A 15,352-nucleotide genomic window follows, 5' to 3' on the forward strand; every position below is an offset into this window, starting at 1 on the left:
GCGGAGATATGACGTTCCAAAACGACATAACTCCCCGCGGAGATATGGCGTTCCAAAACGACATAACTCCCCGCGGAGATATGACGTTCCAAAACGACATAACTCCCCGCGGAGATATGACGTTCCAAAACGACATAACTCCGCGCGGAGATATGACGTTCCAAAACGACATAACCTCGCGAAAAATAGTGTCCGATTTTGGAATTTTATACAATTTTTGACTCGTAAGGATCAGTTCTATCGATTGGCATCAAAAAAATGAAATCCAAAATTTTGACCCAAATCGACAAAATGGCATCACGTTTTTTTTTTTCAAAATCGAGGTCGGTGCGAAAATCGAAAGAAGATATGACGTTCCAAAACGACATAACTCCCCGCGGAGATATGACGTTCCCAAACGACATAGCTCCCCGTGGAGATATGACGTTCCAAAACGACATAACTCCCCGCGGAGATATGACGTTCCAAAACGACATAACTCCCCGCGGAGATATGACGTTCCAAAACGACATAACTCCGCGCGGAGATATGACGTTCCAAAACGACATAACTCCGCGCGGAGATATGACGTTCCAAAACGACATAACCTCGCGAAAAATAGTGTCCGATTTTGGAATTTTATACAATTTTTGACTCGTAAGGATCAGTTCTATCAATTGGCATCAAAAAAATGAAATCCAAAATTTTGACCCAAATCGACAAAATGGCATCACGTTTTTTTTTTGAAAATCGAGGTCGGTGCGAAAATCGAAAGAAGATATGACGTTCCACAACGACATAACTCCGCGCGGAGATATGACGTTCCAAAACGACATAGCTCCACGCGGAGATATGATGTTCCAAAACGACATAGCTCCGCGCGGGGATATGACGTTCCAAAACGACATGACTCCGCGAAAAATAGTGCCCGATTTTGGAATTTTATACAATTTTTGACTCGTAAGGATCAGTTCTATCGATTGGCATCAAAAAAATGAAATCCAAAATTTTGACCCAAATCGACAAAATGGCATCACGTTTTTTTTTCAAAACATAACTCCCCGCGGAGATATGACGTTCCAAAACGACATAGCTCCCCGCGGAGATATGACGTTCCAAAACGACATAACTCCCCGCGGAGATATGACGTTCCAAAACGACATAACTTCCCGCGGAGATATGACGATTGGCATCAAAAAAATGAAATCCAAAATTTTGACCCCAATCGACAAAATGGCATCACGTTTTTTTTTTCAAAATCGAGGTCGGTGCGAAAATCGAAAGAAGATATGACGTTCCAAAACGACATAACTCCGCGCGAAGACTATCCAAATCATCACGATTTTTTTCAAGATCGAGGTCGGTGCAAATATCGAAACTTTTTCGATGATTTTTTTTTAATATCTCGGGTAAATAATGTCTGATTTTAAAATGTTATACCTTTTGAATGCGCACGGATCCCTACCATCAATTGGCATTCAAACAAATGAATCATCGATGGGTTGAAAAATGTTGTTGAAAAAAAACCCATTCGTTCGTAAATTCCATCTTGTTGATGATTTTTTGGAATATTTCCGTCAAATAATGTCCGATTTTGGAATTTTATACAATTTTTGACTCCTAAGGATCAGTTTTATCGATTGGCATCAAAAAAATGAAATCCAAAGTTTCGACCCAAATCGACAACATGGCAAGGGGTTACATCACGTTTTTTTTTTTCAAAATCGAGGTCGGTGCGAAAATCGAAAGAAGATATGACGTTCCAAAACGACATAACTCCGCGCGGAGATATGACGTTCCAAAACGACATAACTCCGCGCGGAGATATGACGTTCCAAAACGACATAACTCCGCGCGGAGATATGACGTTCCAAAACGACATAACTCCGCGCGGAGATATGACGTTCCAAAACGACATAACTCCCCGCGGAGATATGACGTTCCAAAACGACATAACTCCGCGCGGAGATATGACGTTCCAAAACGACATAACTCCGCGCGGAGATATGACGTTCCAAAACGGCATAACTCCCCGCGGATATATGACGTTCCAAAACGACATAACTCCGCGCGGAGATATGACGTTCCAAAACGACATAACTCCGCGCGGAGATATGACGTTCCAAAACGACATAACTCCCCGCGGATATATGACGTTCCAAAACGACAAAACTCCGCGCGGAGATATGACGTTCCAAAACGACATAACTCCGCGCGGAGATATGACGTTCCAAACGACATAACTCCCCGCGGATATATGACGTTCCAAAACGACATAACTCCCCGCGAAAATATGACGTTCCAAAACGACATAACTCCCCGCGGAGATATGACGTTTCAAAGCGACATAACTCCACGAAAAATAATTATCCGATTTTGGAATTTTATATTATTTTTGACTCGTAAGGATCAGTTCTATCGATTGGCATCAAAACAAGGAAATCCAAAATTTTGACCCAAATCGACAAAATGGCAAGGGGTAACATCACGCTTTTTATACCCTGAACCCTTTAAAAATGAGTATAGGGGTATATGGTATTTGTGCAAGTGCAAATCTAAATGTATGTAACAAGCATAAGGAAGCATCTCCGACCCCATAAAGTATATATATTCTTGATCAGCATCAATAGCCGAGTCGATCTAGCCATGTCCGTCTGTCTGTCCATCCGTCCGTCCGTTCGTATGTATGAACGCACGAACAAATAAGAGCTTTAGACTTGAAATATTAGATGTAGGTGCTCCTAGTGCCTGCGCAGATCGAGTTTGTTTCCGATAATCGATAACTTACTCCGTCTCCAAGCAATCGATAAAAATCGATATCGATATCCTGTTTTTTGGGCAATTTCGGTAAATAATAAGAGCTAGAGAGCCCCAAACTTGATATATAGCTTCTAAAATAGAATATATATATGCATTTGATGTTGGAAGAAGAGAGTTCAGAGTATCCCCTAGTCGGGAGCTCCTGATTAGAATCTCTTACTTGTTTGGTTTTCATTTAGCGCACTTTTGGGCTTTAATTTTGGATGGGGCTGCTTCTCGGCCCTCGCTGCGACAAGTTTCCAGGCCTCAATGCTTATTGAGAAAACCTTCGCATTTCGTTGCACTAATGAGTTGCCCGCCAGATGCAGCTCTGCGTGGCATGTGGCAGTAGCAAGAAAGCCAGGCAATAGCCACGCCCCCGCCCCAACACTACGACACTCTTTTTCGCTGCCCATGCTTGACATTCTCACCGAGCCACAGAGGGTAAACGGGGCGGAGAGAGAGCGAGAAATTGCGACAGGCACAGCTGGCAGACATGGGGCAACAATGTTAAATCATGTGGCATATGGCCACACGCTCCGCCATTGTTGCACCGTGTTGCACAATTGAATGAGGCCTCAAGACAATGTCCGTTCGGCTCACATTCGCCACAGAATGCTCATCTCCGCATGCAAATGAATGCGAACTTTGTTGCCGGCTACCAAAAGCAAATACGAAAGCGAATAAATGTTAAATGAATATTATAGAGCGAATGAATGTATGTGTGGGTGCGCGCGCGCGCGTGTGTGTTTGTGTCTGTGCGTGTGTGTCCGATTCAACTGCAAATGAATGTTATGAATGTAAGTCAAGCATTCAATAAAACGCCCGCTTTTTAAGTTTTTTCTGCTATTATTTTCTTTTTAGTGGACTATTAAATGAATGTTAACAATCTTTTTTGCCTTTGCATGTGCTCAAATTAATGCTTTTCCTATTTCAAATGGCTGCAGTATTCAATAAATACTTCAATTATTTATCAGCAAATATATATGCATATATAGAATATATATATTACGTGTAACAAATTGAAAGGTTCTCTTTTTTGTTGGCCCAATGGAAACTGGCCTAAGCCGCCAGGCGCGTTCAGTTGAAATCAATTGGGTTTTTGCGTTTTTGTGAACATAGCTTTTAGGAAATTCCAAAAATATTGCAATTCAAGCGTATTACGATCTAAAAAGATCTTTTGTTAACCCTTAACAGAGCCAAAACCCAAAGCTGTTCCATTAACTCGATTTCTGAAGCATTCAGAAAGTTTTTTCAGGAGTACATTAAGACTTTGCTTTGAAAAGAGTGCTGCATTAAAGCAGAGACAGCTCCAATACCATGAAGTATATATATTCCTGATCAATAACAATATACGGCTGAGTATTGTCCGTATGTCCACACAAGATTCGCAGCCTTAAGGCTTATGCTTATATTATTGGCTGCAAGCCGCGTACTAATCAGAATCTGTCGGATCAAACTACTATAGCATATAGCTGACTAGGCATTTTGCTATTTATTCAGATATCTTGACAAAGCTCAACGGACAGGAAGAGGCGCCCAAGAAATATGTTTTTGCTTAGAATACTTTTCTGCTTTTGGAACGTCCACAACTGCGAATTTTACAGTTTTGCTCGCATTTCTGCCAAGCCGCAGCATATCTTATTAATATATCAGAGAGCGCCTAAGGGAATTATCAAATCGTGCGGAAAGGGGAAGAGCAAGAGAGGCAGTCCATAAGAGTGCTTTGTATTTTTTTTTTTGTTATGGACTTCCCATGCCAAAAGCATGCTGGCATCTGCTTTTATATATTTGTATGATATATATATATTTTTTTCATTCCCACAAGCACACACACACACACTCCCGCCCATTCTCTCTCCTTTCTTCCGATTGTCAATTGCGAATTCATAACATTTTCCAATTAACTAACTCTCATTTGCATGCATTTTGCAAATGACCAAAATATCCACAAAATACAAAATGCGAGATAAACAAAACGGATGTGAATTTGAGGCGTTGAGACAGTTGGGCGCTGGGCGTGGCGTTTAGTTATACAAACATGATAAGAACATAAATTTGCGAGCATTAAAAGGGAAATAAGTTTATAAACTAAAAGTCAACACGCAGTTGCAGTTTATAGTATGTGTGTGTGTGTCTGTATATGTGAGTGTATGTGTGTATGAAAACTCTCCAACCGCTGTATTTGGCCGTAAAACCACAAAATTCATGATAAATCAAAATGTGCTCATTTCCTTTTAATTTTCACTTCAATTTTGCCATCCGCATTTGCGGCTGCTTTTCGGCAGCATTTTCTAAGCTTTGCTCCACTCCCTCTCAAAATTTCTGCATGCTCGAAGCTTCTTGAAAACTCTCGACTGCGGAATACTCTATGGCCAGCTCGAAGACATGGGGCCAACGCCTTTCATTTGTGGGCGGTTCGATAATATTTTAACGCATGAGAACATTCCGAAAATGTAGGTCCGTAATTGTAAAACTTTTGCTGTGACTGCAAAACTTTAACTACAAAATGTTGACCATAACTGGGACAATGTAAGGCCTATCAAACTCATTGTGACTCATTATGTATTTCCGAAACCTTTAGTCCGAAAGGGTGATACTTTAGCTGCGACTGCAAAGCTTTGACATACAAATTATGAAACCAAGGCTGCATCAGAGAATGGCTCGTAATCTGTAGTGTTTAGACTGCGACTTTCAAAATGTGTGCTTAAAAGAAAAGGAAAATGAAAAGGAGCATTTCTTATTTTTTAGTGAACCTAAATTATTACTCAATTCTGCCAATATGCCCGCTTTGCCTTTGGCAAACAGTGCATAAATGTTCGACGGTTTGATTTATGCTCAGTTTGGTTTGGCTTTTCATTTGGTTCATTTGCTTTTCATTCCCCGAATGCCTCACGCTGTTTCGTTTTGTGACTTTGTGACTTTGCGACTTTGTGTCTTTTGTGGCTTTGATAGACATGTGTTGCATGCCACCAAAGGGGGCTCAATTGGGATTGTGGTCTGCTACTTTGTATATTATGCGGTTCATTTGAACGGCCCGGCTGCTAATTAAGATTGACCAGGCTCTGCCTCACTCCCCCTCTTTCTCTCTCTCTCTCGCTCTTTCTCCTCCCCTCTAACACCCTCTCTGTTTCTCTTTGTATGTGTGTGCGCTTGCAACTAATTATATTACATTTGAGCAACGCCTCTTTTTTTTCGTGTCTTCGTTTTCTAATCATGCCGCACATATTGTTGCATTTCACAGGCAATGGTGCTGCCGCCGCTGGCTAAATGGCCTTACGAAAATGGATTTACCTTTACCACCTGGTTTCGATTGGATCCAATTAACTCGGTGAACATTGAGCGCGAGAAACCCTATCTCTACTGGTAAGTAGCTGACTCCAACGCCCAAAAAAGGCTGCCTCTCTTTTCACATACTGGCCGTACTTGCGTACTGCTTGTAACTAATTGACACTTACTAATTGCTTATATATATTTCTTGTCTTCTTCCCACGCTCACAACTTCAGCTTCAAGACATCGAAGGGCGTTGGGTATACGGCTCACTTTGTGGGCAACTGTCTGGTCCTCACATCGATGAAGGTCAAGGGCAAGGGCTTTCAGCATTGTGTCAAATATGAATTCCAGCCACGCAAGGTAAGTGCCCCAGGGTTACCCCGGGTTACTCCCGTTCCGGTTCGAGTCGTTACACCTGTGAATTACGACCCATTAGCCTCACAAACACACGCTTGCCACTTGCCACTTGCTACTTGCCACTTGGCTGCCTACTTTCAATTTATGGGCGTGATTCCGGACTGCCAAAGTTTAATTAACAGCCCATCGCATGGCCAACAGCAGAGCTAAATTACCTGCCCAAAGCAATTGAAATTAGTTTTGGGAAGAAAATTAACAACGGCCTCTACCAAAGTTGGCGGCAAAGCTAACATTTCAATGGACTTTATTCTTAGAAGAAATAAATGATCTCACCTTTGGTATGGTAAATTCATTTGGGGCACACAAAAAAGGCACTTAATAGGCAAATCGCGTGAGGTATTCGTGTCAACATATATATATCCACCGATTTGTCGGCTGAGCTATGGTAAACGGCGAAGATATGTCGGTTAAAATATTTAAAAACATAAAAAACAAAAGAAAAAGAGATAAGAAGAAAAAGCAATTCCATGCAAAAATGTGATTTGCGATCAATCAGTTTCAGTTATATAACATACTTAGAAGTCCAATCAGATTGATTCCGATATATATAAATATATAGATATATATTTATTTATAATGCCTGCAACAAAAGAATGGGCTTATTTAGCATGTAAATCTGCAGTATTTTGATTAATATATTCAAACAATTCTAATCAATATTTCTATCTTTGACTCTCTCCCTTCCGCTCTCTCTGTCTTACTCTCCCATTAGTGGTATATGATTGCCATAGTGTACATATACAATCGTTGGACAAAAAGCGAAATCAAGTGCCTCGTGAATGGACAACTGGCGTCGTCAACCGAAATGGCCTGGTTTGTTTCCACAAACGATGTGAGTAGCAGAACCTTTAAAGCGAAATCCATGCCACAAGCTCAATCGACCACTCTCCATCTCTCTCTCTCTTTCTATAGCCCTTTGACAAGTGCTATATAGGCGCCACGCCCGAACTGGATGAGGAGCGCGTCTTCTGTGGCCAAATGTCGGCAATTTATTTGTTCAGCGAGGCGCTGACAACGCAGCAAATCTGCGCGATGCACCGCCTGGGGCCGGGCTACAAGGTAAGTGGGGCCACCGTATCTAGTTGTAAGCACTGTACCACCGTGCCACTGTGGCTGCACCGCCAAAAAAATGAAAGAAGAAGAGCCACTGCACTGCAGCAGCAGCAGCACCATGTCCTTGTGAAGCTCTCCCCCACCCTCTCCAACCAGATCCCTCAGCCCAGACCTTTGTGAAAATCGTACTTATAACAATAATTATGTGTATTTTTTTCTATTTTTTTCTTGTTCACTTGTGTGCGCTCTCTCTCTCTCTCTCTGTCTCTTACTTTCTCTTACTCTCTCTCTCTCTTTTTCTCTTTTTGTCTCAATGCGCTGCACCAACTTTGCACCAATGCCACCAACGACAACAACAACAACAACAACAACAACAACACTAACAACGCTGTGTTTGCGTCTGTCTGTTGTTACGACCCACACATCCGCACACACACATGCGCGCACACATGCGCACACACACGCGCACACACACGCTCGCACAAAACAGTCGCAATTCCGTTTCGATAACGAGTGCTATCTGAATCTGCCGGACAATCACAAGCGGGTGAGTCACTTTCAACTAACAACCAGTTTGGGTGGTGCTCTGCTGGTTGGCAGCGATGCAGCCGGCGCCGGGGCCGGCAGCAACAGCGGCAGCAGCAGCAGCCAGCAGCAACAGTTGCAGCTGCAATTCCAAACGCTCGCCGCCGAGCAGGAGGCGCGCGCCATTGACTGGTCCGACGAGCGGCTCGATTTGAGTGCGGCCTTTGTCAAGATCCGAGCGGTGCTAACCGCACGCAATGCGGTTGCGCTGGCGGCTCTAACGGGTGGTGCAGCGCCAACAACAGCAGCTGCCACAGCAGCAGCAGCAGCAGCAGCAGCGGCGGCAGCAGCAGCAGCAGCAGCAGCAGCTACGTCGGGCACGCCTGCCGAGGGCGGCAACAGCAGCAGCAACAGCGAGCAGCAACAGTTGCCGCTGGCACAGCAGCAGCAGCAACAATCGAACAGCAACAACAACAACAACACTGCGGACGATCCGCTTGGCCATTTGCCCACTGGAAATGCTTCTTTTGGTATTTATGATTTGTTCTTGTGTGTGGCTGCGCTTTGCTTTCGATTCTTATGTTTATCGTTTATTGTTTCTTTCTTTGCATTTTTATTTCAATCCTTTCGATCGATTTGGGCGGGGCAGATCAACTGCGTCGCATGTCCAGTGTGACCAGCCTGAGCACCATGGGCGTGCCCGCCCCCGCCATTGCCGGCGACACTGAGGAAATCAACCAGCTAAAAGCTGTAAGCAATTCACATATATATTATCCTTGTTAATCAGGTTTAATTTAATAAACTGATTTTTTTTTTTGGATTTCATGGTAACATATTTCATTTTTTAAAAAATCTTGTTAGAGCACAATTTAACTTAATTTTTATAGTCGAAAATTAAATTCGGGTTTCATGCTAATATACTCAGTTTTCAATAATTTATATGGGCACGGCTTGGCTTTATTTCGTTAAATTTCTGATCAGTTTTTTTTTAAGTTTTATTTTGTATTAATTTTATATATTTATGCTACTGCGTATATGTTTTGTTCATAACCATTATTTATCCGCACAGCTTATATTCATTTCGTTAAATTTCTGAGTCGCATTTTAGATTTGTTTTTATTTATAATTTTAATTGGTTTGCAATGCATTTGTAATTCATTTTCAATAAATATTATGGGGCACAGTTGATTAAATTTTTTTTTTAATCATTTAGTTTATTTCTTATTTTTTACTTTTCATTTGATATATTTAATTTTGAACCTTTTTTAATGCATCAACATTTAATTTTGTGATTTCTTAATTCCCAATTAAGATTTTAGTTACTTTTATAATATAATATTTATTTTAATACTTTCGCTCTGCTCTTATCTATTTTATGTGTTAGGTTTTTAAAATGCTTAAAATTATAATAATAATGTATATGGTTGTTTATTATACAATTGCCCCACACTTCAGGCAGCTTAGCAAAATGCTTGTCGAATCGATTTCAAGGCACCCCCCACCCTTAATCCGACAACCCCTGGCCAGACCACGCCTCTGCTTGGGCGGGACGCCAATTAAAATGTTAGCAACGTTGCGAACGTTGAACGTTGCCAAATCCGCAAACGAATCGCAGCAAATCGAATCAACTCGCATCGAATCGTTTTGAATGCCAACCAGAGCCCCCATCGCCCGCAGCAGCTGCCCCCCGCCGCAGCCCACTTGACAGCTCTTGGGCAAAAACTAAACTTCAAAGCCAATCAAAATGTTCCCATTCATTGAAGCGCAGCTTGCGCTGCTCTATTGAATTCTCAACTATGGCAAGCAAATCCCCTACCAATCCCTCAAGCAGCTACCCCAAACTTACCCCTGCTCAAGAACGCTCGTAATTATGAAAATTTTGTAATTTTGTGTAGAATTTTAAAGTGCGCCGCCTTTAAGGGCTGGCCGGGTCGGCCGCTTGGTGAGGCTTGGGAGTTGCGTTGGCAACAACAATGCTCGACGCGAGGCTTACAAATAAATGTTGCATACTTCGCAGCGCACCTAAACCCAGGCAGAGACAAAGCAAACGGCGACGGCGACGACAACGGCGACTGCAAATGTGGAACTCGCCTCTTTTAAGCATCTTGTAGTCGTATTTCTTGTTGTTGGGTTTGTTTCTGTTCCACTATTATGATTGCTAGCTAGGCTACACCCGCCAACACCACACCTATCCCTAGCCATTCGCTTTGATTGTTAGAAATCTATGCAACATGCTCCATATACCAGGCTCTACGAACTATATGTTAACTCTAGCCTAGGGGGGTTGGTGTACGGGGGACACGGGGTACTGCATTTCAACATTTCTATGCCAGATTCCATTTTGTTGACTCTCCTGCACTCGCACTTTGTATTATTATTATTATTATGATTATGATTATTTATTTTGATATATGTGAGAGTTTGTGTATGTTTGTGTGAGGTTGTGTATGGTTGTGTGTGTGTGTGTGTGTGTGTGGAGAGTGCATTAGTTTTGAAAGTTATTTTATGTAGCTGTTGTTCTTGCCAAGCTCTTGTATACCTAACACAAATAACAAGCTTGCGAAATGGGTCAAGTTGTGCTACCAAAATGGGTTAATAGTTGCAAAATTCGAGAGGTTGGCGTAAAAGGATTTTAAGCACAGATTTGAAGCATATATATATATATATATATATATATATATATATATATATATATGTACATCGCTGGCATCTGGATTGAAAGTACTCCTAAGTTATTCCGTCTCAGTTGCATTTTAAAGATGTTTATTCGCCGGGCAAGAGACATTTGTTAGCAAAATAATTAGCTCCATAATTTGTGTGATCTGTGGTCCTTAGTCTTAAACAAATCTATCATAGTCTTAGACGGGCTCTGATCGAGCAAGTTCGGCCCGATCTATCCATCTCCGTCCGTTTTTAAGTATTTGTTTATTTATTTGTTGCTTAAGTTTTTGTGCTGAACCAGTTTTTGCTAGTATATAGACCATATCGACCTGAAAACTTGGGGAGCTAGCCTAAAAATAGCTCTATCTTCAATCACCTTCATTTAGCTAAAGTTGAATTTGCGCCCAAAATCTCACGGCAATGTTTTCTATTACATCTTTGTGCCACTTGGCTGCTTTTCTGTTAGTTCTTAATTAAAGCTCTTCAATAAAGTTCACGATTGAAGTCCTACCATGATTTAAAGAGCTCGTTTTGGCTACAGTTAAAAACAAATACATTTTCAATTGCGCCGTTCTATTCAATATTTAATAACATACCCATTGCTTTAGTTTTTCATATTATTTTCTCTGCTTTTTATGTGTGCGTTTTTCATTTTCTCTGTCATATATATTCCTTTTGTTTGTTAAATAACGCAAAGAAGTATTTTTAGCAGCAAATTATGCAGCCAGCGATTATACACGCACAGCTAACACACACACACAGAAACACACACACACATGCACACGTACACACACATGTACCTATTTGCTTAAAGGTTAACTTACACGCACACACACACGCTGCAAAAAGCTACAGCAGCTGCTGCAAGTATATTACGCATACGCCTTGTATGACGGCGCCAGCCAAAAAAAAATGCACCAAATAAAACATATATGAACATATAAAAATATATATAAAAAATGAATATGAAATAAAAGCAAAAGTAAAACAAATATAACAACTCGGGCGAAATCAACAGCAATTTAATGTGTGTGTATATTGTGTCTGCCGTTTGCTGTAAATTAACAGCTATATATATGTTTATATACCTATACCTACATTTATATATATATAAATATATGTATATATATATATATATATATATATATATATATGTTTGTGTTTGTAAGCCGTAGCATTGCAAGTACTTCATGTATATGTATATAGAAGTTTTTGTACTACGCTCAACGCTTAAAGCAAAAGGCCAAAGGCAAACGCCAAAAGCAAAAGTAAATTGTCAGCATGACCGGAAACAATTCGCCGGGTTCAGAGCAACCAAGCAACAGAGCCGCAGAGCTCTGACAATGACTTGTTGAAAGCCATGCCTAACTAATGCCAACAATTCTTTTTCTCTCTCCTCCTCTTTTGCTCTCGCTCTGTCTCTCTTTTGCCACAGGTGCTGTATGATGGCAAACTATCGAATGCCATTGTCTTCATGTACAATCCAGTGGCAACCGATGGTCAACTTTGTTTGCAGTCTTCCCCCAAAGGAAATGTTTCATATTTTGTACACACGCCGCACGCGCTGATGCTGCAGGTAAGTAAACATGCCCCAAACACACAGACACATCCTACATTGCCCCCCCCTGTTCCTACTGGACCCAGAAATATACGTGTAAGTCCCCAAACCTATATCGTATACGTAAATGTATGTAGCTGTAGCTAGTTCACTTCACTTCTGTGCAGTTCATTCCGAAAGCCTGAGACACACGGCTCAAACCAAGGCCAAAGACCAATACAACACACACACACACACACATACATAAAGGACACCACATATATTTCAGGCAGCATTTTACGACTCAAGCGCATGCTTTGGCATTTCTTATTAGGTACAATCTTTGGTCGCCTCCTTCTGCTGCTGGCTCGACTGTTCCATTCCATTCCGTTCCGCAGTCTTATCATGCTTAACAGCTGCCTGCCCGCCTTTTGTCCGCCAGGCTTTGTAGCTGGCAACAAAATTATTCAATAAATTTTGTAGTAATTTCTTGTGCAAACAACACAAATCATAAAAGAGCAGCACAACAACAATGACGCGCTGAAAATGTCTGCGAAGTGAGCCCAGGACATGCCTACAGAAGCACAGAAACAACATGCGGGCAACAAAACACTCAAAGGACACACACAGAGTGGTGTCCAAGTCATGCGATGTGTAAAAGAAAAACCAATTTAATCGATAAATAGTTAGGGAAACACAAATTTATGCTCCGAACCTTAGGTAAATTGACATTTGAGAAATGGTTAATCAATAGACAAACCAATCTTTGTTCAAGCCATCGTTGAGGGATGTGTCTCTAGGCCTACAAAACTAAACTATTTTCTGTAGATAATCTATGGCAGTTGCCCATTCAAAAGGCAACTTTTAACGTTAGACAACACTTAAAATTTAAGTCACGTTGGCAGCATTATTATGGAATGACAATTTATATTCGATTTCCATTCAGCCTAATCATACAGAAACGAAGCATAGCCTAAAGCTTAGAGGATGATTTCTTTATAACTATATATTATTTTTCATCACTTTCACAGGATGTCAAGGCTGTGGTCACGCATTCCATACACTGCACACTCAATTCGATCGGCGGCATTCAGGTGCTGTTTCCGCTCTTCTCCCAGCTGGACATGGCGCACGAGGGCATAAGCGATATCAAGCGCGATCCGACGCTCTGGTAAGTGGCTCACAAATCTCACTTGATTATTTTTTCCTGCATTCTATTCTTGTTTAGTTATATTTCTATTTGCAATATTATCATTTGTGTTGGAATTGTATATTTCATACAAGCGCTTAAGTTATATTTCGGTCTGTGTTCTTGTTGCTAATTGTTATTCTTTGTTCATTTCTGTTCCATTCTCATCCGTTTCTTGTGCATTTACAGCTCGAAGCTGTTGGGCTTCATTTGCGAACTGGTGGAGACATCACAGACGGTGCAACAGCACATGATACAGAATCGGGGCTTTCTGGTGATATCCTTCATGCTGCAGCGTTCGTCGCGCGAACATCTAACTTTGGAGGTGCTCGGCTCGTTTCTCAATTTGACCAAATATCTGGTCACCTGCCTGTCGGCCAACAGTGACTTGCTGCTGAAGCAGGTGAGTGGGCGCAAGGCCCAAAACCAACTCCAGCATCTGTACAAAGCATAATAACTAGATCTAATATTTGCTCCGCTCTATGTTAATGTTAATGTTAATGTTAAGAAACCGAAACTCGCGCTTTAACGTCGATAAGCCCCGAAACGATTTATCGATAGCATGCGACTGACATTTCGAGAGGCGCAGTGTCTTGGCAAGCATGCTTCAAAATTATAATTACAATTAATCAGTATTATTGACGCCTAGCAATATGTCCCTCTATGATATACGTATATTGCCTATGTTTAGTTAATATTTATATATAAATATATTATTGTATATGTCTGTTCCTAAGTTCGATCTAAGTTCGCATCGCAATGTACATTCTCCCAAACCAAACGAATGCATGACAAATGCCGCCCGCGACGTAAGTTTTTTTTTTTTTTTATCATTTCTATTACTTTTAGTTCTGATCAGACCCACAACTATTAAAAAAGTTCCTGTTTCCAAGCAACGCCAACCTTAAAATTTTGCATTTTATTTAAATTGTTTCACTCCTGCCGTCCACCTGAACACGCCCATGCGTCGCGTTGTGTCAACATGGCACAAAAATGTATTTAAAAAAAGATAAAAGTAAAAAAAAAAAAAAAATTAAATATAAATGTATTTCCACACGTTTCACGCTCGCCGTTTTTCATCATTTTTGTGGCATGTTTAACACCTTGACAAACAAATTTCAAATGATATGCGAAACCCACTCGCCACTCATCTGCTCCCTCTCTCTCACTCTTTTTCTCTACTCACTCCCTATCTCTCTTTCTCTCTGTTTTTTTTCTCTGTTTCTGTATGTATTTCGTCTGCCTATCGCACTGTGTTTGCCCTTGTGTTGTTCTTGTGTTCTTGGTGTTGATGTTGGCGCCTGCAACTCCTGCTCTTTCTGGTTCTCCTGCCGAACGGCGCACAGTTGAGCACGGGCCTGCGTAATCCTTTCAAAAAAGTAAACACAAAACGTAGCAAATCAAATACACACAATTTTCTTGAATTAAGCTCTTGTATTCGCTACTCGTTATTCGTTACCCGTTACCCGTTACCCACTACCCGTTACTCGTTACCCGTAACTCCTTTGCTGGCTAAATTCTCTAAAGCCTAGAGCCGCCTTCCCACATCCTAGACTAATCCTTAGATATATACTTTATGTGGACACATACATGTGTATGTGTGCGCATATATTTACTTACTTATATACCAAACAATAACTTTGTTTATTCTTTATCCTTTTTATTCACGCTTTCTTCTTTATTTGCCCAACACACACGATAAACCCGCAAAATCGCTAGCAACAGCCTCAAAAACTACTCGAATGTGTTCCCTTTCGCTTGAGTCCGTGTAACATTTTATTTGCATAGCTCGTTGTTCATGCACCGGGGATTTAATCTAGATGCGAATAGAATTAATCGAAATATTTTACACCCTAACGCAGAAGATTTAATACCCTTGTAGATATTTGTCTTGCAGTGTTGCAGATACTTATGTGAG

General features: G+C 41.1%; 1 protein-coding gene across 18 annotated transcripts in view; it reads left to right on the forward strand.

The window, feature by feature from the left end:
* Nucleotides 1-15,352, forward strand: part of rg (A kinase anchor protein rugose) — a 265,599-nt gene that overhangs the window by 218,504 nt on the left and 31,743 nt on the right. For 12 of the 18 annotated variants that reach the window (XM_070206635.1, XM_070206636.1, XM_070206644.1 and 9 more), the window contains 9 exons: nucleotides 6,023-6,144; nucleotides 6,286-6,412; nucleotides 7,182-7,301; nucleotides 7,382-7,528; nucleotides 8,013-8,577; nucleotides 8,697-8,797; nucleotides 12,144-12,284; nucleotides 13,277-13,416; nucleotides 13,624-13,837. In XM_070206635.1, the coding sequence (XP_070062736.1) occupies nucleotides 6,023-6,144; nucleotides 6,286-6,412; nucleotides 7,182-7,301; nucleotides 7,382-7,528; nucleotides 8,013-8,577; nucleotides 8,697-8,797; nucleotides 12,144-12,284; nucleotides 13,277-13,416; nucleotides 13,624-13,837 (1,677 nt within the window). The remainder of the gene's footprint in view (nucleotides 1-6,022; nucleotides 6,145-6,285; nucleotides 6,413-7,181; nucleotides 7,302-7,381; nucleotides 7,529-8,012; nucleotides 8,578-8,696; nucleotides 8,798-12,143; nucleotides 12,285-13,276; nucleotides 13,417-13,623; nucleotides 13,838-15,352) is intronic. The other 6 variants (XM_070206641.1, XM_032440742.2, XM_070206639.1 and 3 more) reach the window with 1 other exon arrangement.

The sequence above is a fragment of the Drosophila virilis genome, chromosome X (genome assembly GCF_030788295.1).
Source record: "Drosophila virilis strain 15010-1051.87 chromosome X, Dvir_AGI_RSII-ME, whole genome shotgun sequence".
In the NCBI taxonomy this organism is placed as follows: domain Eukaryota; kingdom Metazoa; phylum Arthropoda; class Insecta; order Diptera; family Drosophilidae; genus Drosophila; species Drosophila virilis.